This window comes from Hoplias malabaricus, chromosome Y, assembly GCF_029633855.1.
Source record: "Hoplias malabaricus isolate fHopMal1 chromosome Y, fHopMal1.hap1, whole genome shotgun sequence".
Classification (NCBI taxonomy): domain Eukaryota; kingdom Metazoa; phylum Chordata; class Actinopteri; order Characiformes; family Erythrinidae; genus Hoplias; species Hoplias malabaricus.
This window is the reverse complement of record NC_089820.1, coordinates 37,624,025-37,651,794: the sequence shown is the minus strand read 5'-3', so window position 1 is coordinate 37,651,794 and position 27,770 is coordinate 37,624,025. Positions and strand designations below refer to the sequence as shown.

The 27,770-nt window shown below is 40.7% G+C and overlaps 1 protein-coding gene across 3 annotated transcripts in view; it reads right to left on the bottom strand.

The window, feature by feature from the left end:
* Positions 1-4,965: 4,965 nt before the first annotated feature.
* Positions 4,966-27,770, bottom strand: part of LOC136677910 (solute carrier family 22 member 18-like) — a 209,253-nt gene continuing 186,448 nt past the window's right edge. For 2 of the 3 annotated variants that reach the window (XM_066655612.1, XM_066655614.1), the window contains 2 exons: positions 14,808-14,928; positions 4,979-5,298 (listed from right to left, as the gene is read on the bottom strand). In XM_066655612.1, the coding sequence (XP_066511709.1) occupies positions 5,120-5,298; positions 14,808-14,928 (300 nt within the window). In that variant the 3' untranslated portion in view covers positions 4,979-5,119. Of the gene's footprint in view, positions 5,299-14,807; positions 14,929-27,770 lie in introns of all 3 variants that reach the window. The other variant, XM_066655613.1, reaches the window with a different exon arrangement.

Below are 27,770 nucleotides of genomic sequence, written 5' to 3'. Positions count from 1 at the left end.
TATAAATCTTAATTAATTTCACTCAGTCAAATATCAGAGGTTGGAGGAGTTTGAATAAGGTCAAGGCTATAAAACAATTATATAAATTATATGTATATGTATTTGTGGTGTACCTTACTACGCTACACCTTATATATGGACAAAGTTTTAAAACGGGTCATTCAATGAAGGTGCGCCTTATAATCCGGTGCGCCTTATAGTGCAGAAAATACGGTACCCCAATTCTACAGTCTACAATCTGATCAGTCATGGAATTAGATATTAAGAAGTAATAAAGTCTGGAAAATTATTTATGGCAATTAGATATAAAAGTGTAATTTCTTGCATTTGGATTTATTATTCTCCAAATATCTACTAAACCACAGTCACGTGTTATTTTATGGATTGCAACCCTATCTTTGGGCAGTATTGGTCCTATCATACGGCTTTTGTCCAAAATGGCATCCATTACTTGATTAACACCACCTGCCAGTATAATCTTTCCAGTGACCTCTCCCAACGTCTTATTTACGTCATGAAAATAATTAGGTTCTGTCTTATTTGGGGCATACACATTACACAGGACCATTTTAACACCATTTATAAGTACTTCAATACATAAAATTCTTCCCATATTGTCCTTGATTTCCTTTATCAAAACCAAATTTATATTTTTGTTTATAAGAATTATTACCCCATTTTGTTTAGATGTAAATGAACTATGGAAATCCTGTCCCACCCAATGTCTCTTAAATTTATCTGCCTCTCCCACTATCAAATTAGTCTCCTGCAAAAATGCAATATCTGTCTGCATTTGTTTATGTAAGATTTTTTTTCCTTTTCATTAAACTTCCACATCTGTTGCAATGCCAAGTCACCAACCTAATACAGTTGTTAACCATATTGTTCAATACCATTTACATATATTGTCATATATAATTTGCCCTGTTTTCTTGTTAAAGATTTCTGCCCATTTCAATGCTTTTAAAATTTCCCAGATCATGAAGTGTGTCATTTTAAACATTGCTCAAATCTGTTGAAAACAAAAACAACTACACAAAAAAATAAAGGAATAAAAAATAAAGATCAAACAAATGATTCAAACAGTGGAACTTCCCACTAAACAACTAGCAAAACCAGATCGGCTAGTCAATAACAAAAGATAGTATGGTCTGCGAGGAGCCCTGCTGGCTAAAGAGTTATCCTCCGTTTCAGCAGCTATTTTGAGTCGTCTCGCTCATGCCATCTGTTATATCCAACCACTCTTACCACACATGACACAGTCACCCGCCAATATGTTGTCTTATGAAATCCTCTGCCTCTGAGCTGGTACAAAAGTTCAGGTGTTCCCCTTTCCAGTTGAATTTAAGATTTGTAGGGTACACTAATGAATATCTCACGTCCTTTTCCCGTAGCAACTTTTTAGCTGTGTTGAAGGATTTTCTTTTTTCTGCTAATTCCCTGGACATATCTGGAAAGAACGATAATTTACATCCTTCCCATTCGAATGATTCCCTCTCTCGCACCGCTCTAAGTACCTTCTACCTCGCTGCGGATATCAGAAATCTAATGAGAATCATACGTGGTGGTTTATCGTTGCTTGGTCGAGGGGTAGGTGAGTGATGGACTCTCTCAATTTCTAACTCACCATTAAGCTCCTTGCCCAGGCCGTCCGTTAGGATGCCCTGGACGTATTTGATCAGACCTCCTCCATTTTCTTTACCTTCTTTCAATCCTACCTGTCTGACGTTATTACGTCTACTTCTATTTTCGAGGTCTTCCATTCGTTTCCAGAATATTCGATTGATTTGCTATGCTTTTCTTCATCGCTTGTGAGCTGTGCCGTAGTGTCCTCCACCGCTGATATCCGATTTTCAGTTTCCTCAAGCCGTTCCTGAATGGCCCTTACTGAATTTTTTAGCTCATTTGTGGTCTCCTTGATTTTAGACACATATGATGCAACTCCTTGCAGAGTAGTGTTCATTTTACAAATTTCTGTCATTAAATCTTTGGTCTCGGATGAAGTCTGTTCATATTTGAGAGAGAGAGTGTTATCTGGTGGAGGACTCTGTCTGGTAGCCATGCGGGTTGACGCATATCCCTTGAAATATTTTGAGGTTGCCATTTTTTCTCAAATTCAGCCCCAGCTTAAATAATTTAGATATAAATTCAATAAGCAGAGTATGTAGTATTACGAGCAAATATTTTCATGTGAGTATTGAGTGGTCACGGTAGCGGTACTTCACTACGTCAGCACCCATTTCAATTCCTCTACATCTGCCTCTAAGCATCATCCCACCACTCCCTTCATTATCCCACCTCTTCCCCCATTGCAGCCGCAGCTACATGCCTCAGACTTCTAGCCCACACCCCTCTATAGGTGTTCCGGCAGGCCTGTCTCCTGTCCAGCACTCTGGGAACTCAACGCGGTCTACTCTACGTAGGTCTAATCTACGCATCAACCCACCCCTCCCTTTATCATCACAACTCCTCCCTTTCTCTTCCTCTACATCTGTCTCTACACATCCTCCCACCCCTCCCTTCATCATCCCACCTCTTCCCCTGTTGTAGCCGCAGCTACATGCCTCAGACCTTCTAGCCCGCACCCCTCTATAGGTTCTGCGGAGGGCCTGTCTCCTGTCCAGTGCTCTGGGCACTCAACGCGGTCTTCTCACTGCATGGCTTCCTTATAGCTAATTCATTTTCACGCTGCCTCCTATGGTACCATTCGCATTGATTCCTCCAGGTGCTGTGGGCCTTCAACCTGTCCTCTTATCTTCATAACCATGCTGCTCCTAGCCCCTAAGTTCCAGTTATGCTCTCTCCTCAGGTGTTATCTTGGACCAGCACTCAGGCACTTGACGCCACCTCAAATTCAATTCTCATTCTTACATGCTGCCTCTTCCCTGACACCTGTTTTTCATCACCATCTAGGCATTTTCGCTATCTTTGAGTCAACTTTCTACCTCGCCCCCTTGCTTGAGCTCCTCAGCACGTTTGGATTTTGTCTTTCAGAGTTTTCTCCCGTGTGACAAACTGCCTTCTCTCTATCTCACCATTCTTGTGGTGCTGACCTTTTTGCATTTACATTTAAATTTACATTTATGCATTTGGCAGACGCTTTTATCCAAAGCGACTTACAAAAAGAGGATCTAACATTCAAACTACGGGACAAATTATACAAAATACCTTACATTAAGTGCAATATGCCAGGAAGTAATAAGTGCATTAAAGAAAGACTTTCAGTGCAAAAAATACTCTCGGAAGAGCTGGGTTTTCAAGGACTTCTTGAATGCGGAGAGGGTTTCTGTTGCTCTGATAGTGCTTGGAAGCTCGTTCCACCAGCGTGGTACCAGAGATGAGAATAGCCTCAACTGACCTGTACGGGGGGGTTGGTCCTGTTAGTTGGTGCTCCTTTGAGGAACGAAGAGGGCGGGCGCTAATGTATGGTTTTAAGAGTTTATTGAGGTAGATGGGAGCAGAACCAGTGAATACTCTGAAGACCATCATTAGTGATTTAAATTTGATGCGAGCAGCTAAGGGTAGCCAATGCAGCTCAACTAATAGGGGCGTGACATGTGCTCTTTTAGGCTGGTTGAAGACCAGGCGTGCTGCAGCATTCTGGATCATCTGTAGCGGTCTCACAGCACAGGCCGGAAGACCTGCCAGGAGGGCATTGCAATAGTCTAGACGGGAGATTACTAACGTCTGAACAAGGAGCTGTGTTTTTGGGCTTCTTATCTGTCATCCCTCTAGATCACCCTTCTGTTCTTAATTCCCTCTATGCCATTGGAAAGGCACCAACAGGGCACACCTGCCAACAAAGGACATCTCGCTTTATTAATGCTGCCCATCTATAGTAGTTGACTTCAAGGCTTCAAAGCAACACTCTGTCCAATGCATCCAGTCTGATGCACTATCGTGGTGGCCCCAGATTAATGTCACTATTATTGTTACACTGTAGCTTAATGACATTTAGCTGGTGATACTTTAAAATTCTATTAGTAGTTATCAATTTGATTTCTGCCGACGCGATGATCTTGGCCATCATTTCGCAATCATTACCCGTTTACCGCTTCTGCATTTGAATACTCAAATTACCAATCACATTAGAATTTCTGTCTAAAGGACGTTCAAGTTACTCAACCTAATGCTATTTCTCTACCGTCTCACATGACAATCAGTCATGCACCAGTTTATTAAAAGTAGTTCATTCATAGACTCACTTACCCCTTTCATTTATCTACACACCATCCAGGACACCAGTCAAACCCTTGACCAGATTACCTAAACCTGTGCATTCTGTAGCACTTAATGACCAGCATTCCTGTAAATGTATGGGGTTCTGGCTTCATATGCATTCATAAGCCACCCTGAACTCCTCCCCAAAGAGTTCTGAGTTCACCTCGCTGTTTCAGCCTCTACGGGCATGGTCCGTACTAGCAAATATGCTTGGATACAGCAGGAGGGTGTCAATGACTGCCTTCCGGACATCTGTTAAGTCAGCAGTCTTCCCCATGATTGTTCACCCTACTGAACCAGACTAAGGGACCATTTTAAATGCTTAGAAAACCTTTGCAGTTGTTTTGTGTTCTGAGATAATTTTGGGTTTTCACATTGGCTGTAAGCTATAATCATCAACATTAAAAGAAACAAATGGTTGAAATAGATATATGAATTTCATATTTTGAATTACTGAAATAAATGAAATTTTTGATGACATTCTAATTTATTGAGATGCACCAGTGTGTGTGTGTGTGTGTGTGTGTGTGTATATATATATATATACATCCCTAAGGAGATCTCATATTGTAAAATTATTAATAAAACATGCTGATTATTCCCCCAACTAGTACAAACTAAGGCATAACACAGCAATGCCAGATTCCATATTACTTATTTCCATTTCTTCTGTTGACTCATTGTTTTTAATGTAAAATAAATAAATAAATAATATAAAATGCATTTAATGAATGATAGCAATTATTTTAATTTGCAGTCAAATTGTCAAGAGAGCATGTCATGTCATTGGAAAAAATTGTGCAAGAAAAATCCAAAATAGCACAGTGAGATACTAGAAATACTATCTAGTGCCAGATAACATGCCACATTCCAGGTTGCCAAGGGCCTTATTTTTTTATTAATTATGGGCTGATTTTCTCCTGGACATAAGTAGAAAGCTGAAGACTGTGGCACTGACGGTGAACTGAATGTATCCAAATGATGCCACTCCATATGTCTCATAAAGAAAGCCACCGATAGTCGGCCCAATTGTGCGCAGCAGGGACTGCACAGAAGCACACAATCCCAGCACAGTGCCTACACACACACACACACATACAAACAAACAAAAAAGATTACACCAATTAAAAACATTATAACTGTTATAACATTATTGCCACGTGTATGTGATGGCTCTGTAGGCTACATAAATATGTTGGTGAAATTTGGCTTTATTTCCAGGTGGGCAACACATTTAGATGGTTGAAATTAACATATTTTCAGTAAGAATAAACATTTGATGCTACAATGTGAAATTCACCCAGTAGATAATGGAATTTCTTAATGATTTTTCCATTAAAAAAAAAAAAAAAACAACAAATGGTGTAACCACCATACATGGCATTAATCAAAGCATCCATTGTGATTGGTTGCAGCCTAAAAAGTTTTTGTTAATAGTGTAAATATTTGTTAATGCATTATTTGTATAATAAATATTATATAGTATATATGCTAATGTACTTTTAGCATTTATACTACACAATGTACAAGCTTTTATTTCCTCAGTTTTTTTATATCATATAGAGAAAATATTCTACATGATGCTGTGTAAATATAAATTAGCAATCAATATTTTGGAAAAAAGGAAACTGGATAGTACCATGTACCATCAAATTAAGACAATGTTGTAGTTGGTTCCAAATTGTCCAAATTCTTACTCAAATGCATTAACTGGGGATCATCAAATAACTCAAACATAAGACCTAAAAGCTTTAGTACCTTGCAGGATTACAAGTATCCACAAAACGTGTATTGCACCCTCGGAATTCAGTCACTGTATTGTACCCATCAAGACTACTTCTTTCATACTTTAACCAATACCATATTCTAAGTGCAATAGGATGTTTATTGCATTTGAGGTACTGATATTTTATTTAGTTTTTCTACAAACCCAAATAAGAAAAAGCTGATGTAAGTAAAGCACATTTAAAAAAAACCCTGAAATGTTAATTATCTTTGGCCTTTGTTACTTTAAAATATATATATATAAATATAAAAATAAATATATATATACATATTATATGTTTGATGTTACTGCATAATGTAGTGCTTAGTGATCTTGAGACAATGTGTCCAAGATTATGTGACTGATTTAATTTTAAAAAGATCAAAGACTGCATAAAAAGCACACAACTCTGTATGTAACAACTTTATTCTTCTGAAATCAAAAACAGAAGATCTCATTCTAGGTCCACAAGCTGCAAAAAGAAAACTGTCAGATTTAACGTCACATATAACAGATTTACCTGTAGCATCTAGGTCAGCAGCTAAAAATCTGTGTCAACAAATTAATTGCTATTATTACTATTATTTGAGATTGCTGTAATGCCCTGTTCTTGGGATGTCCCAGCAGATGCCACCAGTACACAATGCTGAAGCCATTGAATGCAGGCCCATGCTAGATAATCAGGACAATTTTGAGGCCAATTTGCTCGTCCCGATAATCAAAAGAGGTCTCCCAATTTTTTGGTGATTGTAAACAATTAACTTCCCAAATTATCTTGTAGCATGTTGAGTCCAGAATCCAGTCTTTTCTTCTCTGATCCTCACACAGTGCAGTCTGGGCTGACCCCAATTGTGAATTGTAAATATAAACATTAAACACAGCATTAGTAATATGCCTTTTTTGCATCTAGGCTGTGTCTGAAAAGACATGAATGCTGTCTACTGAGGCAGTAGTCTGTATTTGTCTGGAGGATGGTGTGTCTGTATTTAATGCTTGTTTAAAATGTTACTTATTTTTGTTCTAGTTTCTTCAAAATTATATTTATTCTGATAAGAGAACATTAGTGTACAGGTGTTCTGGCATTGTGTTGAAATATTGTTGTTTTTAAAGCCTGTACCTAAAAGGTATTAATAAGCTTAATTTCAAAATTTAAGGATTCAAGGAAATTGTATTGTCATTCACATCACATGTGGTACATGGGGTGGAACGAAATTGTGATCTCAAGGACCCAGTTTCACCCAAAGAGCTATAATACTAAGTAAATAAAATTTAAAAATATATATATAATTCTTTTTATATAAAAGAAAGATATATTGATATGTACAAAATAAATATAAATATGGAATATATGGATAAATATGGAAGGTGAACAGTAAAAATATGGAAAGCAGAAGGTAAGAATGAATGAATAGCCGTAGCAAAGTGTCCTAAGGGTACATAAAGTGTCGAGTGAGTGAAGTGACTAAGTGTCCTGGAAGAGTGTCATTGTAGTGCTTTTGTGTTATGCTAGGTGGTGGAGTTTACAAGTCTTACAGCTTCTGGAATGAAGCCGGTCTCGTTGCTGTTGGTGATGCATCCAATCACTGCCGTGTCATCCGCAAACTTCACAATATGACTGGATGGATAGGTGAGCAGTCATATGAGAGCAGTGTGAACAGAAGGGGGCTCAACACACAGCCCTGAGGGGAGCCAGTGCTGAGGAGAGGTTGTGGATCCTCACAGACTGCGGCCTGATGGTCAGGAAGTCCAGGACCCAGGCAGGTGGGAACAGCTGCATGGATGAGGGAGACGTTGAAAATGTCTGCCAGGACCTCAGAGATCTGACACTCCTTTAGCACCCGTCCGGGGATGTTGTCTGTACCAGCAGCTTTCCAGGGGTTGATCCTCCTGAGGGTCCTCCTTACTTCTGCTGGGGTCGGTCTGAGGGGTGCTTCTCCAGGTAGAGGGGTGAGTCTGATGCTGGGGGGGTAGTTCAGGTCCTCAAAACGGGCATAGAACTTATTGAGAGCCTAGGGCAGGGAGGGATCTTTGGAGCATTGTGCATCTTTGGTTTTATAGTCTGTGATGCACTTAATACCCTTCCACATGATCCGTGGATCCTAGGCGGAGAAATGTCCTTGGATTTTCAGAGCATATGCAGCTTTGGCCCTCTTAACATCTGCAGTCAGCTCTCTTCTAGCAAAATGCTGCCTTTTGAGACTGTAAGAGCAGCAAGTTATCTGCTGCATTCTTTTTGACACAGCCCTTTTTATTGATTATAAATCCCTGCATGATCTTTCCCCTGAATAACTGCAAGACCTAATTTCACTGGCTTTCTACAAGTCCCAAAATTTCAAAGGTCTTCTGCATTATAAAGCTCCTGAAAATAATACTGGTTAATGTTTACTCAATTCCTTCTAGTTTGAAAACATAAATCTTTTTTAGTATAGCTTTGGTAAATAATCTTTCCATTTAGATAAATATTGTAGATCCAGGGACTTGGGGTTAAATTGTGGTACCATATCACTGCTTGCACACACATCACACAGGTCTTATTACGGTGGAGTGGGGGATGCCAGTGTTAATGTGCTCTTGTGTCTGTGTTACCTTCTGGTTGTCGCCTATTAGTTAAGTTGTTATAATTAGATCTGCAGGATATGCTAGCCACACACTAACAACATTCATAATCTATATACTTTATAGAGAAGTAACTAATGCCTTATTTCTACTCTTTCTACTGCCCACCTGTCCAGTGCAACTCTGGTGGAACCCTTCGGGGTATGCAGCTCCATTCCACTCTACACTTGCAAAATATGAGGAGACTGATTCAGCACAGACCTTTAATAAAGGCCTACAATACTCATACAGACTCTTAGGCTGCTTCTACATATGTTTTAAACTAAGTTTACTTTCATTACAACTTTAGGTAGTTTCATGTGAGGGGAATAGATCCAATTTGTTAGTCTTGTTTTTCCCCTAGATTTCTTCCTCCAGGTTCAACAGTTTTTCCTTGCCATTGTCATCTTTGAAGTGCTCACATGCATTCATTCATTCATTATCTGTAACCACTTATCCAGTTCAGAGTCATGGTGGGTCCAGAGCCTACCTGGAATCATTGGGCGCAAGGCTGGATTACACCCTGGAGGGGGCGCCAGTCCTTCACAGGGAAACGCACACACTCACACATTCACACACACACACACACACTCACACCTACGGACACTTTTGAGTCGCCAATCCACCTACCAACATGTGTTTTTGGACTGTAGGAGGAAACCGGAGCACTCGGAGGAAACCCACGCGGACATGGGGAGAACACACTAAACTCCTCACAGACAGTCACCCGGAGCAGGAATCAAACCCACAACCTCCAGGTTCCTGGAGCTGTGTGACCTTGCTCACATGCAGTTAGTCATTAAATTCTTTTTTGGATATTTGTATAGCTGCTTTGCAAAATCATCAAAAAGTAAATGTAAATGTAAAAATAAATTGCATTTGATATGTTGTGGGTTTTATGGACTTGAACAATGAATGGACTTTTTTTTATGGACTTTTATGGACAGTGAATAGTAGTTCTAGGTGCCATTCTGTCTGAGTGATAAGAGATCATTGTTATTAGCATTGTGCCTTTGCTGATGCACTGATATTTATCCAGGTCCTTGAATCTTTTTATTACATTATGCACCACAGATGGTGAAATATGTAATGGTCGACAGAGTTGAAGGGTGTGAATACACAGGCAAGATGACTTTATTTAACAAAATGTCAACAACAACCAAAACTAGCTGCCAAATATGGAGTCTCTAGGCCTTACCATCTCTGCTCCACATTGTGTTTCAGTCCAGAAAAAGAATAATATGAAGAAGAAGACGAAAAATCCTAACAATTACAATAGGGTCCTACACTACGTGTTAGGACCCTAATGAAGAGTATTGCATTGGACTCAAAGATGGGTATATAGATACAGCCATACTGCCAACACGTGTTCTCGTATTAATTGTAATAAAAAGAGCACAAGGGAAGGCACTATTTGGGATTGCTCTGTTTCTGCCTGCCTGGCTTGCTCACTTGAGGGTTTTTCAAATTTTTTTTTTACATTTCATGTCAAATCTTTGTCTTACTGGAAATCTGGGAAGTTGCTTTGTGACAGCATCAATTGTGAAAAGCGCTATACAAATAAATTTGATTTGATTTGATTGAGCTACCATCAACAACACTCGCTATAACGTTACAAAACAACAAGTTACATCTAAACCAACCCAAAACAGTCCAAGGGGGAGTACCTAGGCATATTGCAAGTGTTCCATCTCTCCTCACTCCTCCCTGCTCAGCATTGCCACACAGTCAAATTTAGCTAGTCTTGCTGTTAGTTTTATCCTCCCCAGCATCACTAGCTACAGGGCTATTGCTAATCACTAGTCTCTCACTAGCATTAGCAGAAATCCCATCGGCAACAAATTTCATGCTAGCCCGACCTGGGTAACCTGAATGGAGCTTTCATGTTTTTCCAGCCATCTGTCATTCCGTTTGTGGTGTCAGAAAGCACTCCAGGTCCCAGCAATGACACTGATGCACCTGTATTACCATCAAATAATCCTTTCTTGTGCCATTACAGTAAGCTTTGCTGGCTTGCTTACCCCTTAAATGCCACGTTTCCTCCTGTGAGTTTGCAAATCTACCACTGGATCTCTAATGGTGCTTTTTCACTGAATGAAACCTACACAACTCTACTCAGCAAGGCTCTTTTGCTTTTCCACTGGCCAAATCTGATCTCTGGTCCCTAGAACTAAGTATGTTTTCAGTCCCAGTTCACTCTGGGTTCCAACCATGCCTAGTAGGTATTAAATGGTGACATGTAAACCCTGCAGAGCACTGATTGGCCAGAGATACATGTCTATCACTATGAAATGCAGAGCTCATTCAAATCCAGCACAAACCGCACTTATAAAGTCTCTAGCAGCTTTCACATTTATTTTTATCGGAATCACAATGACAGCTTGTAACTTTACCTCGAGGTGTTTTGAAGAGGTTTATATGGGCTGATGGCAGACGAAAATTTCCAGTGCAACAAGTAAAACTGATATGTGAAAACTGGGGCGCGGAGCTGTGTTCAGTCCAAAAAACTAAAACAACTTATGAATACACGATTAGTAAACTGCGCCTAACTATACCACTGCCGTTGTTATAGTTTTCAAAACCAGCAATTCCTGTTGGAGAATGGGTTTTGTGACATCACCGGCTCCGTTTTGCGGGGAAGCCCTGCCAGTGGAAAAATGACAAGCTTTAAGAATGCCGTGCCGAGTCAAGCCTGGTAGAGTCCGATCCATGCAGTGGAAAAGCACCTTAAGTTCCATGGTCTTGGCCCTCCAATCCAGTAGAGAGTGAAGCAGTCCCACTTATGACAAAATTTTTAGCAGACATGTGGGTACTGAGAAACAGCAGATGCAAATGATGTTTTGAAACACAAAACATAGGTGAAAAACCTAAATAACACAGAGAACATTCATAGCCAAAAATGCACTGACAGACAGGACTGCAACAGGATCACATCTAGTAAGTTAGTTAAACAGTTACAAACAGAATTAAAATAATTACTGTAGTGGACTCAGTAATTAGAAATAGAAATCTCATCTCTATCAAGTTAATCAGATGCCCCAAATTAGGATCTCTTGTTTATTCAAAGGCTACAAAGCAGACCTTTTGTTTAAGTCGCCCGTATGTTTCTATCAAATATCAAAGAAGATTGGGGACGACCCAAACACCCAATTCATGTATATCTTTCTTTCTATATATTTCCTATGTTGAACAATGAGTATTTTTTTCTTAATTGAGGTGGTATAATCTTAAAAACCTTCTTACAATGTAACCCACCCAGGTTGTAAGATTGAATGTGTTGTTTCTGCTTTTGTGTTTAATGGTGATGCTCTGTCATAAAATTCCACAGAAAGAAAAATTAATCAAACAACTAAATGTATTTAACTTATATATAAAAAGATAATTGACCCAGTCAGTAATCTAAGACAGGAGAAACTCATCCAGAAATCACATAAAGTGATGAAGTCCTAAATGCTTGGTTTAACATGACTTTAAAGAAACCCTTCTTCATTTTATGTATTATTCAGTATTTCGGATAAAACTGTTTTATTTATATGCTATGCGTAACAAACTGTGGAACAATCATCAGGAAATATCCCAAGGAACATGTTTAATCACACAATATATTTCGTTATAAGGAACCAGTGACTTAGTCTGACAATATCCCTTTGTCTTGGTTCCCGCCAAACCCAGAAGGTGGGCTCTCCAGACTAAGCACCCTTGGGGCCAATCACCAGCAGCTCTGCTGTACCCTCAGGGTTCTGTCAGAGCACAGGCCTCTCCCCTGGGAGGGAGCTAAAAAAACATTGAAAAGACGCCCATACACAATGAGTCAATCAGTCAGTCGAGTTAGTCAATGAGTCAGAAGTCAGTGAGAAACAGCAAGTTCAGTTCAGATCTTCAGTTCCAGCAAGAATTAACTACAAATTGACTTCAGGAGACACCAACAAATAAAAGAAGATTTACCCTGATTCCACAAAGAAAAACCTCCTAAAAACGACTCCATTTTAAGTATTGAGTCTTCTGCAGAAAGATAGTAATTTTAATTATTATTTGTTTTGTTTATTTTTTTTCTTTGATTTGTTTCTTTATTGCTCCACAAAGGCTTCCACATTAGAACTTATCAATGGCCGTATCAGCAAGAGGGCCGATTGCCCAGGACCTCCTTCCTAGACCCAGATCATTGTGTACAGTAGGCTCACTCAAACATGCTCTCAGAGTGAATGCCAATTTCAATTCTTTGATAATTACACACCTCTATGAAACTTTAATAATTAAGCTCCTGTTATGAGTGTAATTGTTATCCAAATGAATAACTCTTCTATATTATACAAGTGGGCTGTGTGTGTGTTGAAATTGCTCAAAAAATGCACAAAAAAAGTCCACAAACTCGTTCTTAACCTAAGGAAATCTAATTGAGTGTTAGCTGCTCAATTAGTAATTAATTAATGCCTAATTAATTATCTGACTCTGCTACATTATGTAGTATAACTCTAATCCAACATGTTTCTCAGTTAATCAGGTATATTATGTATTGTATTCCAGCTCATTTAAACATTATAGCAAAAGGAGTATTTAGCCATCAATTTAAAATTTGTGGAACCTGTAGTGTGAATGGGTTTGATAGTCACAGTCAGCATGAATATAATGTATTATGGCATCTGCTGATTAATAATCTTAATGGTAACAATTAGCCATGTTTTCTTTTGTAAAAATAAAGAGGTTCATCCAAGTCAATCATATAAGGCATAAAATATGAATCTCACATAACATAATGAACAAAAATATAAATATAAAAAATATATAAATGCAACACATTTGTTTTGCTCCTATTTTTCATGAGCTGACCTCAAAGTTATGACATTTTCTATGTACATAACAGGCCTTTGTTCACAAATTTGTCTAAATCGGTGTTAGTGAGCACTTCTCCTTTGCCAAGATAATCCATCCTTCACAAGATAATCCACACTTCACAAGTGTGGTATATCATGATGCTGATTAGACAGCATGATTATTGTACTGATGTGCCTTAGGCTGGCCACAATAATAGTATGGTACTCAGAGTATGGTATCCAAACCCAAGAATCAGTTTATAAGTGAGTTCACTGATGCGACATTTACTGATGTATATTACATCTAGCCAGATGCTAAGGTACACTGCATTCAGTGACTCTCCCAATGTATCCACTTGGAGTAAAATATTGTACACATTATCATTGATATAAGTAGATGCAGCATGAATGTAGTCATGTCTGCATTTAAAACTAATTTATGGATTTCTGGTATAATTTAGAAGTCACCAAAGACATTTTTTTATTTTTGGCTCTATTTCTACAACAGTATAATATTTTAATCTAAATGTGCAGTACTTTGCAATCTATTAACATGGATGCAATATCATTAATGTCATCTGAGAATAAATTGGGCCTAAAATTGAACCTTGGGTTATCTGAAGAAATTTTGACTCAAAGCCACCCAGGGTCACATACTGTAATTTTTCAGTGAAGTAGTTCCAAAACCGTTTTATAGCATGACCAAAGTCAACATCGCATAACATTTTTAGGGGTAAAACATGATCAACAAAAAGGGCAAAACACTGAGTCAGTATTAAAATTGTTTAACAACAGGGTAGTAGCTGTAATAGTGCTATCATTTTCCTGTAGCCACACCGTGGAATGCTCAATACAGCTGATTAAATTATATATATATATATATTTGCTAGGCATGACATGTCTAAAATTGTCCTGTACATTTTTTAAGTAGGATATCTTACCTGGGAATTACATCTGATAGAAAGATAAGAGAATAAAAATATTTGCCACATTGATCTGAGTTGGTGCGGCATGGTAGCGCAGCAGGTAGTGTCGCTGTCACACAGTTCCAGGGTCCTGTGTTTCATCCCATGGTCCAAAAACACACATTGGTAGGTGGATTGGTGACTCAAAGTGTCCCTACGTGTGATTGTGTAAGTGAGTGTGTGTTGCCCTCCAGGGTTTGTTCCCGCCTTGCTCTCAGTGATTCCGGGTAGGCTCCAGACCCACCGTGACCCCGGACTAGATGAGTGTTTACAGATGGTTACTGAATGATCTGAGTTGATTGGTGTACCAACATGTTTCTAGGTTGTCCCGTCTAGTTTAAAAGTGCTTCAGCACTTCTGTTTGAAAGGGTGCAGAGTAAAATAAATGGTATTGCTTACATTATAAATCCATTTAGGCAAATACAACAAAATAAGTTATGCTTGCATTACCTGTGTCAGAAGCTGGAACACTTTTTGTTAACATGCTGTCTGTGATGACATTGAAGATACTCAGTGACAGCATCATTGGCACAACAACAAAGCAGAACTGGAACACGTTGGTAACCAGCACCTTATTAAAAAGAAATACATTTATAAAAATAAAACAGGAAGACACTAGATAGAAACTGAACTTCAAACAAACGCTGATGTAATGCTACAGTTTTATGCCACAAAATCATTTAGTCTTTAAATCATTTAAAAAAGTTAATTACACTTAAAGCTAGGGTAGGTGATTTTGCAGAAACCAGTCAGTGTGGGTGGGTTTGGAAAGAAATCCTACTAAAAATCTCACCCATTCTTTCAGCCCTCTTTCTCAAGCCACTCCCCCAATTTACATGTGAATTTATACAAAGAGATTAGTAAACATACAGAGAGAGCTGTAATGGAAAAATGCAGATTAACACTAATGAGTAATGTTTTATAATAAATAATGATATGGGGTTTCGATTAATCTTAATTAATTCTTAGTCATATAGTAGGCCTTAGTGCTTGAAGTTGTGGTTACGGTGACCTGTGGAAAATTACAGGTCTGAGCTGTTATGTGTGTTGTCTAAATGTATGAAGGACATTCTCACCATTTTTCCACCAATGAGGGAATGTTTGGGTTAAAACGTTGCTGGTGTACGTGACTGGGGCTCTATATGTATGACTTGATTTGTTCAATAAACTCGTGAGATACGAGAGAATCTTTGACTGTGTGTCTTATTCCTCTGGTCTCCCCAAAGAATTCTTTGAGAATAAATCTTTCGATTTTCCTTCCTGGTTTCACATAGAGTAATTAAAGATTTCTATAACAATTTGGGGGCTCGTCCGGGATATCTCGTGTGTCTGGTGTCTTCCGAGCGGGGGAAAAAGGCGGATTGAAAAGAGCAAATCCAGCCATCCACCAGAAGCCTCCAGAGTGAGGAGGTGGCTCCATTCTGGGTCCACCGGCACCGCTGATATTGAATTTGACAAGGGACGCCAGGAGGGAACACCGATTGACCTGCGGTAAGGTGTTGTTGATTTTATGTTTCCAGAGCTGACGAGCTCCTAGGGCAGGACATTCTAGTGAGTAAGGTACTTTTAGAAAAAGTCCGCTAGAGAGGAACATACAGGTGACGTCAAAGTAATCTTTAGAGAAAAAAAAAAAAAAAAAAAAAAGGAGTTTATATATGTGTATGTGTTGGGTTTTCCCTTCAATTTTGATCAAATCATTTAATTAACTTGAGGTTTATTTTAAAATACAATTATGGGGTGTTGTTACAGCAAAACAGCACAGAACCAGGCTGAGGAGAAAGATAAAGTTAATAAGGCTGCATCACAATACAGGTACATGCTGAAGGAGTATGGCCCGAGCAGTGTGAGACAGATGGGAGAATGGGTTGAACTGGGTTTCCCTGAGGGAGGTAGTTTCAGTCCAAACCAGTTGGAACGGTTGACAGATGAATTAATACATAAAGAGCAGGAGACTGAAACACTCAGGCAGATTATTCAGCTTAGTGGGTGTGGGTGTTGTAAAAAACTTCCAGAGCCGTTTGTAGCGGACCGTAAGGCGCTACAAATGTGGAAGGGAGAAGCAGATAAAAGAATTCAGAAAAAGAACAGAAATGCAAAGAAGAGAGAAGTTAATGAGGATGTTAAATCAAATGTTTGTGTTACTTCATCAATATCTAACCATTGTGCAAATGTTTGTGATGTTCTTCCATGTACTCCCGTGCCTGTTCTGGCCCATCCACCCCCTCCTGAGTACGGCCTATATCCGAAGATCAACTGGGACCTGGACGTGAATCCACATTGCCCAGCGCAGGCCTCAGCACCGCCTCTCCCACCGCAGTCACCTGCATTTCCTCCACCCGCCGAGACGCAACCAACTTCATCCTCAGCACCGCCTCTCTCACCGCAGTCACCTGCATTTCCTCCACCCGCCGAAACGCAACTAACCGCTCAACAGCTGCAGACTCCGCAAAGGGACCCTCCCTTTCAGGCAGCACGAGAGATAAGGGTGAAGGAGGACGAGACTGAGGAGGGAGAAGAGCCACTGTTCCCAGGCTCTCCCCCTCCAGACACGCCTGAGAGAATCACAGAGCCAAGCGTAAAGCCCAAAGCCAGGAAAAAGGAGATTGCTCCACTAAGCATGAAACTCCGCTCCAGGGACAACGACGAGGAGGACGAAATTCCCGGTCTAGTTGAGGCCATGAACCAGTTTAGCATGCCGATGCTTGAGGTTCCGATGGGTGAGACTATCGGACAGGTGTTCAGACCATGGACTTTTGCTGAGATCAAAGAGGTGGCCGCTTCTCTTCCCGAGGTTACAAATGGGGGAGAGGAATTCTGCAAAAGCCTCAAACAGTTCTGTGAGACTTTTCGTCCAAGCCTGCATGAGCTGGGAAGAGTGCTGGCCGTACGGATGGGAGTTGACTGGACGAGAGTGCAAGGAGATCTCATGACTGGAGCGGACATTCAACCCAGCAGGACAGAATTGGGTCAGGCGTATCTCACCAAATTTGATGCATTATGTGGACGCATCAAAGGGAGGTATCCGCACCAACATGACCCGCGACAAATTGCAGAGTGTAAGCAACAACCAGGTGAATCCGCGCGATCATTTCTTTCCCGCCTCCTGGAAGTGACAAAGAAACACGGAGGCGGCAGACCACCAACGGAGGACTGGGAGACTGCGGACATAACAGCCTGGGAAAGCCAGCTGAAATATCACTTCGTGTGCGGATTACGCCCAGATCTACGCGCCTGTGTTGAAACCAACTGTTTAGATGTGGACGTGGGTCGACTGAAAGAGGTGGAAAAGTATGCAGCGCATGCTGAAAAAGTTCTGAACGCCAAGAGAGAAAAACAACGAGAAAAGGAGGAGCGCAGACTGGTTGATGCACAGCTGGCATTGTGGAAACAAGTATCGGAGCACAATCAAAGAGGTGGGGGACGGCGCGGAGGCCGAGGCAGGGGGAGAGGACGCGGAAGAGGCTATGCCAGGACTGGAGCAGGTGCAGGGTGTTTCGCCTGCGGAAGCCCTGAACACCTCATAAGAGACTGTCCCAACAGACATGGAGAGGAAAGACAAGCCCTGCAAGAAATGGAGCCTTCCGACTGAGAGGAGGCCTTGGGGGTGGAGGAGCTGGATGGGGATGGGGTGCCTGGACGAACATCAGAAATATAAGTGAACAACTTTTATTATTAACACAAACTAATGCTTACACAGCCATGCCTAGAATAACCATGACAGTGGCAGGGAGAGAGCTTAGCTTTTTAGTTGATTCAGGGGCCACTACATCCACTCTTAGAGCTTCACACTTCCCTGAAAAGCCTCAGCTTACACGGAAAGCCATAACATCAATAGGTGTATCAGGCACCAAAACCACAGAATTTGTCACAGAACCTTTAAGGTGTTCTTTACAAACAGGGGAAAATTTCTCACATGCATTTTTGTTTTCAGAAGTGTGTCCAATTAATCTCTTGGGAAGGGATTTAATGTGTAAATTGAAAATTTCTTTAAAAGCATCCTCTAACGGCATCGAGGTTTGTGCGGAGGACTCAGTGGATTATGCAATGGTAAAGCAGGCATGTGGCCAGCCTTTGTATAATTATGAGTGGAAACTGGCTAATTTAATATTAGCTGATGATTTACTATCCACTGTACAAGCTAAATTTCCAATATCTACTGACCGCCTCACGAACATCGATGTGATGTTAGCAGAGGACCTTCACTGTACAGCTTCTGTGCATGAAGGCCCTGACAGTGAGTTTGAATCAAAATGGGACATGTGGGTTTTAAATGAGAAACTGACTTTGAATTACATTTACTGGGAAAATGGACGTTCTGCGGCACAGGTCCTTCTCTCACCCTCACAGAGGCATTTGTTTGATCCAGTAATTGAAAAAAGGTGCCGAATTGAGCGCACTGTAGCCCATGTTTCACTGACAAAGCCCTGTGAGGATGAGTGGATGGATTTGGGTCCATGGTTGTATAGATGTACCCTTTTGGGAAATTGGGAAAATGCTGATGGTGGGGTACAGAGAAGTAGGGGAACAGGGGTTTTCCGAGTCCCATACACAGCTATGGTCTCTGTTTTTCGCACTGTTCAGCTCGTCGATCCGCAGACGCACACTGGCCAGAGCTGTGTAGGGGTTTCAGTTCCTACTGGGGAGTTGACAATGATTCCTGAGTGTCTATGGGCAAAAAACAAATATGACGTCGGATTAATAAAATCTGCCCAACCAGTCGTGGTCACTCCAAAAAGCGATTACCGACCAAAAAAATGTCAGTATCCTCTAAAACGCGACGCTGTAGAGGGTATCACCCCGGTATTTGACTCACTCGTGGAGGCTGGGGTGATCGTTCCGTGCCCTGAATCTCCGGTCCGAACTCCGATATTTCCGGTAAAAAAAATCCGCGGTCCGGGGGAGCCTGATGAATGGAGGTTTGTACAGGATTTACAAGCTGTGAACTCCGCCATTCACCCGCGTGCGCCAGAGGTTCCAAATCCACACACAATCCTATCACAGGTACCTGCAAATAGTACTCATTTTTCTGTAATTGATCTAGCAAATGCATTTTTTAGCATTCCGGTTCATCCGGAAAGCCAGTACTGGTTTGCTTTTTCATTCAAGGGTAAAATGTGGACGTGGACACGCCTGCCCCAGGGGTACGCGGAGTCTCCAACCATTTTTAATGCGGCCCTTAAGGCTGATTTGGAAGATTTTGTTTTCCCAGGGGGAAGTGCGCTTGTTCAAAATGTTGATGATTTGTTGGTTTGTTCACCTAATGCGGAGACATGCAAAGAAGACACAATAGCCTTGTTGTGTTTCTTAGCAGAGAGGGGACACAAAGTCAGTCAGAAAAAACTCCAATTTGTCCAACAACAGGTGTCTTATTTAGGACATGACATATCTGCAGAGGGGAAATCACTGTCCTTTTCACGTTTGCAGGCAGTTTACCAAATTCCAAAACCTGTGACTAAAAGACAGCTGATGAGTTTTCTGGGTATGACATCTTACTGTAGACAGTGGATTCTAAATTATGCAGAGCGAGAGGCACCATTATCTGCTCTAATTCATGGGAAAGGATTATCCACTCATGACACATTTGAATGGACTCCTGAAGCTGATTTTGCTTTCACAGATTTGAAAACTGCTTTAACACAAACACCTACTTTGGGTTTACCAGATCCTAACAAACCTTTCTTTCAGACAGTGGATGAGAAAAATGGATTCATGACTTCTGTGTTGCTGCAAGAGCATGGGGGTCGTAAGCGCCCAGTGGCGTATTTCTCTAGCAAACTTGATTCTGTAGCACAAGGGTTGCCTAAGTGTCTGCGTGCAGTAGCAGCAGCAGAGAGAGCAGTTTTAGCTTCCCGAGATCTTGTGTGTTACAACCCTCTGACATTGTTGGTTCCACATGCAGTTTCAATGATTTTGTTGGAGCAGAAAACATCTCATTTTTCAGTAGCGAGATGGTTGCGGTACCATGTTATGCTGCTCGATTCACCCAATGTCACTATTCAGCGTTGTACCATTTTAAATCCAGCAACTTTACTCCCTACATCAGATGATGGGGAACCTCATGACTGTTTAGCAGCCATTTCACAGGTGTGTTCTCCCAGGCCTGATTTGACTGATGTTCCAATTCATAACGCTGATCTCAATTTGTATGTGGACGGATCCGCATCTCGCGATGACTGCGGAAAAAACAGAGTGGGATTTGCAGTTGTGACCTTGCATGAGTGTTTGTGTTCTGGCAGGCTTTCGAGTTCTCTATCAGCGCAGGCAGCAGAATTGGTGGCTCTCACAGAAGCATGCAAACTGGCTGAGGGTAAGACTGTAAATATTTGGACTGATTCCAAATATGCATATTCCTGTGTGTTTGATTTTGGAATGATATGGTCCTACAGGAATTTTCTAACATCCACAGGGAAACACATTGCACATCACACATTGGTAGCAGCATTATTAAAAGCACTCCTGTTGCCAAAAGCTGTTGCTGTGATTAAATGCCAGGCTCACACAAAAGACACTTCAGAAGTGGCACGGGGAAATGCTTTTGCAGATGAAGCAGCAAAGACAGCAACTGATAATGACCTAATGTTTTCTCTTTTCCAGGAATCCTGTGTTCCGGAGCACCACCCTCTCACACTCTCACACACAGAACTGACCTCGCAGGCCTCAGAGACAGAGCGTTCTGCTTGGCGCAAAGCAGGCTGTGTTTTCAAGGACGGAATGTGGCAAGCTTTAGATGGTAGGCTTTGCCTACCCTCTGCTTATTTTCCCTATTTTGCAAAATTGTCTCATGGGAAAGATCATGCATCTAAAGGGGCTATGGTATCTGCAGTCCAGCGAATCTGGTACACAAAAGGGTTCACTATTTTTGCACAAAGATTTTGTGAAAAATGTCTTATATGCGCCCAGCACAATGCAGCTCAAGGCATTAAAATAACACCAGGGGCACATCCTCCACCCAATGAGCCATTTGAACATTTACAGATGGATTTCATTGAACTCAACCAGTGTGAGGGGAAAAGGTATTGTCTGGTGGTAGTGGATATGTTTTCTAAATGGGTTGAATGTTTTCCTACCAGCAAACAAGACGCTCAGGCAGTGGCCAAAGTTTTGATTCAGCACATTATTCCTCGTTGGGGTATTCCTCGACGCATTGGGAGTGACAATGGGCCAGCTTTTATCAGCACAGCACTCACTCAGCTAGAGAAGAAATTGGGCATTGATGTGAAACTACACTGTGCATATCATCCACAGAGTGCAGGAGCAGTCGAGAGAGAAAATGCAACAATCAAAAGTAAGCTTCAGAAATGTTGTGTAGAAACAGGGCTCAATTGGGTGAAGGCATTACCACTGGTCTTGATGTATATGCGCATGCGAACCAGAAATAAAACTGGGTTAACACCTTTTGAAATTTTGTTTGGCAGGCCACCGAGATGGGGTTTGGATCCACCAGGCCACGTGAACGACATGGGACTCTTGGAAGACCACATGTTGTCCTATTGTAAGAAATTACTAACAATTTTGCGTTCTGTTCACTCACAGGCAGCAGCAGCTTTGCCTAAACCATTGGAGGGGAAGCTACACTCTCTAGAACCAGGAGATTGGGTGGTGATAAAGGATCACAGGCGTAAGCACTGGAGGAATCAACGGTGGTTGGGGCCTTTCCAAGTCCTGCTCACTACTGAAACTGCGGTGAAGGTCGAGGGACGCGCACCCTGGATCCACGTGTCGCATTGCAAAAAGGCACCAACCTTACAGAGGGACGTCAGCGACACTGCGAAGCAAGAATGAAAGATCATGTGGGTAATGTTGTTGGCACCGGCATTGGCTGGGTTATTTCCAGGTTCAGGCTACCCCAGCGGCACCATACGTTCAGGTACAAATCTTTGGTATCAAAAAGCTAAATACGCTGTCACAACAGCAACAAATTCATCATGTTATGTCTGTATGGGGGCACGGGACGTTCCAATTATCATGCCGTTTCCTTACAATGCTTCCACTTGTGCCAAATACATGAGAAAAATGCATCCAGATCCAGAATGCTTACTGCAGGGGAATAAAGGTAAATTGTGTAAGGATGCACACATCCTAGATCAGTCAATAAAGGGGGGCTTTATGTGTCCTAGAGATTGTGCTCTTGCAGCTGGCTCCAAAAATTTCAACTACTCAGTTATACATCGTGAATGTCCCACATGGCTTAAGTCCTTCTTAATGTTGTCCCCTACAGGACTGATTGAAAACCCAGATGATTATGTTGACAATTTAAACGCTCCCTATGAGTGTTACACTAGAAACGTGTCAAAAGATGTAATGTGTGTTGTAGCGAACCGCCTGCGCCCCTGCGCAATAGAAGTGGGACATTTTCCAGGGCATTGCTCCATCATGTGGGTGATTGATCAAAATCAAAGGGTGTTTCAACTGGGGTCTGATCACACAACTACATTTCAGAACATGTATACTCTCTATCCCCCACGCTACACGCTCCTGGTGACTCAACGGAGACCAAGGGCTGACATATTTTGGCGGTGTGGTAACGGAGGTCGTCTTAGATCGGCCCTTCCTTCAAACTGGACAGGTACATGTGCTCTGGTTATGTTGGCAGAGCCGACACTTATTTTTCCTGGATCCAAATTCCCTAACCTTCCGACTAAAAAGGTGATTCACAGGGCCAAGAGAGATTTCCTGGGGGACCGTTTGATCTACTTAGATGCAATAGGCATTCCACGTGGGGTCCCCGATGAATTTAAAGCGCGGAACCCTATAGCAGCAGGGTTTGAGTCTATTTTCATATGGGTAACGATGAACAAAAATGTGGATTGGATAAATTTCATATGGTATAATCAACAGCGTCTGGCTAATATGACTCGTGACACACTGAAAATTTTGGGGGAACAGTTGCATTACACTTCACAAATGACATATCAGAACCGAATTGCCCTAGATATGGTTTTGGCCGAAAAGGGAGGTGTATGTCACATGTTTGGTGATCGCTGCTGCACTTACATTCCTAATCACACAGCAGCAAACGGGTCATTCACTGAGGCAATGAAGGAGTTAACAATTTTTACTGAGGAGTTGTATGAATTTTCAGGTGTAACTAATGACTGGATGGCTTGGTTTGATTCCTATTTTGGCAAATGGGGAGCATTGGGGCTGAAGCTGGCTGTCGCGGTAATCATTTCTCTATCAGTATTTGCACTAATTGGATGTTGTATTATTCCCTGTGCCAGAAGCCTGATCATCAAAATTATTGAACGAGCTGTTGGTATACAATTCAGTATGGTGAGTGCAGATGTGTACACGGAGCTTGACCCTGCAGCTGAGAAAAATCCGCTGGATGAGATGCCTCTTGAAATGCCCCAGCCACTCCATGCCTCGTTTGATGAGGAGTAAATTTTTATTTCATTTTCAGTAATTTTTCATTTATTCACTTTTCATTTATTGATGCTGATTTCAGGTTGATTTTATGATTTTATACGTTTAAATAATCATTTGATATAATCATTCAACATGTAATCATATCACGTGTAATCATTTAATATGTGTTTTTTAAAATGCATGAGTTATGATGCCTAGACTGAAAGCTTAGCTAGTCTATGGTTGATGTTATCTTTTGCATTTTCTTTTTTTTTTATTATGATTAAAGATTTTAAATCATAAAAAGGGAGGAATGTAATGGAAAAATGCAGATTAACACTAATGAGTAATGTTTTATAATAAATAATGATATGGGGTTTCGATTAATCTTAATTAATTCTTAGTCATATAGTAGGCCTTAGTGCTTGAAGTTGTGGTTACGGTGACCTGTGGAAAATTACAGGTCTGAGCTGTTATGTGTGTTGTCTAAATGTATGAAGGACATTCTCACCATTTTTCCACCAATGAGGGAATGTTTGGGTTAAAACGTTGCTGGTGTACGTGACTGGGGCTCTATATGTATGACTTGATTTGTTCAATAAACTCGTGAGATACGAGAGAATCTTTGACTGTGTGTCTTATTCCTCTGGTCTCCCCAAAGAATTCTTTGAGAATAAATCTTTCGATTTTCCTTCCTGGTTTCACATAGAGTAATTAAAGATTTCTATAACAAGAGCCCTGCTGAGTGAATAATCTTTGTTATACCTATAAACATGGATGTCGTTTGACCTGTTTTATGGGGGCTTTAGCCCCCCCCAAATTTTCAACAATTTTCAACAACGGTTCTCTGTCTCCAGATATCTTGACAGAATAGAACATGTAGTGTTGCCAACCGTCCCGTAAAGTATGGAATTAAAAATGGTTCTGTATTTGGACACTAAAAGATGTGTTTTGTTTTGAATCGATATGGAACCCGTTTTGTTACGTATTTTTTCTGTTTTACGTTTGAAACAGAAACACGCAGCTCTCATCTCAGCCGGTGCGAGGGGCAGATTCACTACGGCTCCTAAACAGAGAACACACTTTTCATTGGTCATCACCTTTATTTAGCCAATCAAATCGAATCAAATTTATTTGTGCATTTTATTATTATTTTTTTTTACAACTGATGTTGTCACAACACAGCTACACAGAATTTCAGTAAAGATAAAGTTTTAACATGAAATGCGGGCAATGGATTCACCTCCTACAGCGTTTTTTTTTTTTTTTTTTTTTTTTGCGGTACTGAGAGCAGCAGGTCAGAGCTCAAAACTGGGAACTACAGATCTGATACTGCGGTTAAGCCAGTTGCCTTTTGAGATACATGGTTAAACTAGCCATGCATCAGATTTTATTGCACAGATACTAGTGAAACTTAATGCATGTGAAAAATTTTTTTTTGAGCAAATATCCATCATTATGTTACATGTATTCATTTGTTTATGTGGTTATAGCACCCTCTACAGGCTACTTCAGTTGTCCTTATTATTAAGGTTGGTAAAAGTAATATTGTTTGTTAGTCACATAGTGGTAGCCGCCATTTTATCTCAAAAACAAGCTAGAGAATTGCATGTGTGAAATTTTCTCATTCATCTAGCTCCATCTGTCTGTATAAACCTTGGAGAAACTTTGTAAGTAGATCAGTTCTTCTATGCCCTTAGAAATTATTTCGGGTCATATTTCATTTTATGTTATTTTTATATATTATTTCAGTTTCACACTACTGCAACTTGACTTTATGGAAGTATTGGGCCTTCAATAAATGGTCATGCAAGCCAACACATCACTTGGTGTCCCTTCATCACTGAAGTTTCCTAGTGCTACTGTAATTAAGTCTGCTAAAAGTGTTTAGCTATCTGGTGATTTGTGCTCTGCTATGTACTCAGGTGACAGAATAGTGAAAAGTCAATACCACAATGGGTTCTACACAGCAGATACCCTTACGAATAAGTGAAAGACTGTCCAACATCTGATTCAGTGGTGCTAGACTGATCTACTATAAGATGAGGCATTTATCACAAGGTCAGCAGCTAGCATCTCTAGCTTGGGTAAAAAAAAAATTACAAGCGTAACTGTAGCCAAAGCAAGGGCTAAAGTGTTAGCTGCATGAGCCTGTTCAGTCTTCGTTCAGAAGGAAAATGAGCTGTTATTGGAGAAAGCTCGAATGGATGCCGTTTCTTCCTACACTAAAGCTAGAGAATGAAATTGCAGTTGCTGAAGCTGAAGCTCTTGAATCTTCAGTAGCAGAGTCTAAGAGAGGCAGGAGAGCCTCAGATATTTGAAGCTCATCCCTTTCTATCTCCACGAGAAAGAACTGGCAAGTATGTTGAATCTCATTCTAGAATGGCTTCTGACCCTACAGTATATTTGGCGGCATGGTGGCTTAGTGGTTAGCAGGTTCACCTCCCAGCGCTGGGATCTTGGGTTCAAGTGGAGTTTCCATGTTCTCCCCGTGTCTGCGTGGGTTTCCTCCGGGGTCTCCGGTTTCCTCCCACAGTCCAAAAACATGGAGGGTAGGTGAATTGGCTTCTGTCTAATAACTGTCCTGCTGTGTGAGTGAATGTGTGTGTGCCCAGATATGGATTGGCACTCTATCCTGGGTGAAATCCTAGTGCCCGATGCAGTCCTCCAGGTGGACGGTCGTTCCTGGTCGAGAGTACGCTGTGCACGTTTGGCTGCCGCTTCTCGCCAGCGTGTGTGGATTGAGTGTTCTGAGCAGTGTGAATTGTAAAGCGTTCATGGGTATCTAGAAAGGCGCTATATAATTGTAACGATAGATAGATAGATAGATACAGTAGTCCCTACATGCCATAAACTGCATAGAAGGAACAGGACTTTCCTGTCGTGAGGAGCTCGACCTGCTAATCAAGCTAATCAACCAAGGTCCACAGTCTTTGAACCACGTGAAGCGGATTTGAGCCAGCCACATCAATGATCCAGCTTTAGGCCTAAACATGGCATGGACTCCAATGGGTCACCAGAAATTATTAAAAATGTTCTTTTTGACAAATTGGAAAGGTTTCCGAAAATTAGTTATAAAGATCCTCAGAGACTCAGAGAGCTAGGAGACCTGGCATCCTACTTGGACTTTCTTACTTAGATACTGCTAGAGGACTGAAACCCATAGTGGAGAAATTGCCATTTAGACTCCAAGAGAAATGGATCTCTCATGGGAGTTATTACAAATTACACTAAAATGTGCATTTCCCATCATTTGCTTACTTTGCTGATTTCATTTCAAGAGAAGCTTACATTCACAATGACCCAAGCTTTTCTCAGTCTTCTTCAGTTGCTACCACATTGAAGGTGAATAGTTTTGTGAAAAGAATGGGTAGTTCTAAAAACTCAAAAAAATCTCCACGCACAAAACAGCTCACGTCTACATCTAATGTCGACTCAACAGGGACCTGCAATGCTAGATATTAAAAGAACCCTATCTATATAGCAATTTTGCTATTCCATTTTTTTCAGGGCCTCTTTCAGTTGCATTTAAACAGTAATTATGTGACATAGCCATATTCAATGTTGTTTTATTTTCTAAAGACCCTTTGTTACTCAAATATCTAATCACTTGAGGTTTTCATGCTGACCGATAAATCATTTTTTCTATAAATTGGTCATGTTTTGACCAAAATTTTACCTAGTGCCTGCTTTTTTTTTTTCCATATTTCTCAATGTACAGCCATGAAATCATACTCCCACATCAGATATCTTGACACAGATTGTTAGGGTGAGGTGTCTGTTAGTTGAAGACATAAGCATTTTTCATGCTAATTTATTACTTCGCATATTACTGTGATAAAATAAATTTGTAGCATCAGACAGACATATTTTTCTTGATATTCTAAGCTCTGGGATGTATGACTGATAAAGCTTTGACAGTCACAGCAGGCCCAAATTTTCAGGAATTTAGTTCAGGGCAAATATGGACAATATCCCAACAAATAAAAAATGTTTTGGTACTTTGGCAGTATTCTCAGCTGCTGATAATAATAACAATTATTATTATTATTATTATATTATTAT